Source organism: Penaeus monodon, chromosome 28 (genome assembly GCF_015228065.2).
Source record: "Penaeus monodon isolate SGIC_2016 chromosome 28, NSTDA_Pmon_1, whole genome shotgun sequence".
NCBI classification, from domain to species: Eukaryota; Metazoa; Arthropoda; class Malacostraca; order Decapoda; family Penaeidae; genus Penaeus; species Penaeus monodon.
Window position 1 is genome coordinate 31,227,836 of NC_051413.1, and position 238 is coordinate 31,228,073.

General features: G+C 55.5%; 1 protein-coding gene across 1 annotated transcript in view; it reads right to left on the reverse strand.

Moving 5' to 3' along the window:
- LOC119591492 (transcription factor kayak-like) overlaps positions 1-238 on the reverse strand; it is a gene marked incomplete in the record, with an annotated part of 26,684 nt that overhangs the window by 8,949 nt on the left and 17,497 nt on the right. The window contains 1 exon segment of the mRNA XM_037940237.1: positions 58-232. Within this exon segment, the coding sequence (XP_037796165.1) occupies positions 58-232 (175 nt within the window).

Sequence of the window (238 nt, forward strand, 5' to 3'; positions counted from 1 at the left end):
CATATAAAACTCAACTAAACTCCCTCCGATCACAAAAGAAAACGAGAAAAGACTCACTGGCTGTGGGCTGAACGAGCGGAGGCACAAAACCCGCCTGGTTTGTGTGCGTTTCGGGCTGAGGAACGCTCGACAGCTCCAAAAACGTCTGTTCGATGTTCCTGAGGGTAGTGGGCGTCAAAGTGGGCGTGGTACGGGTGGGCACTCCGCTGTGCACGCCCTCGAGAGAGTTCAGCTGCGG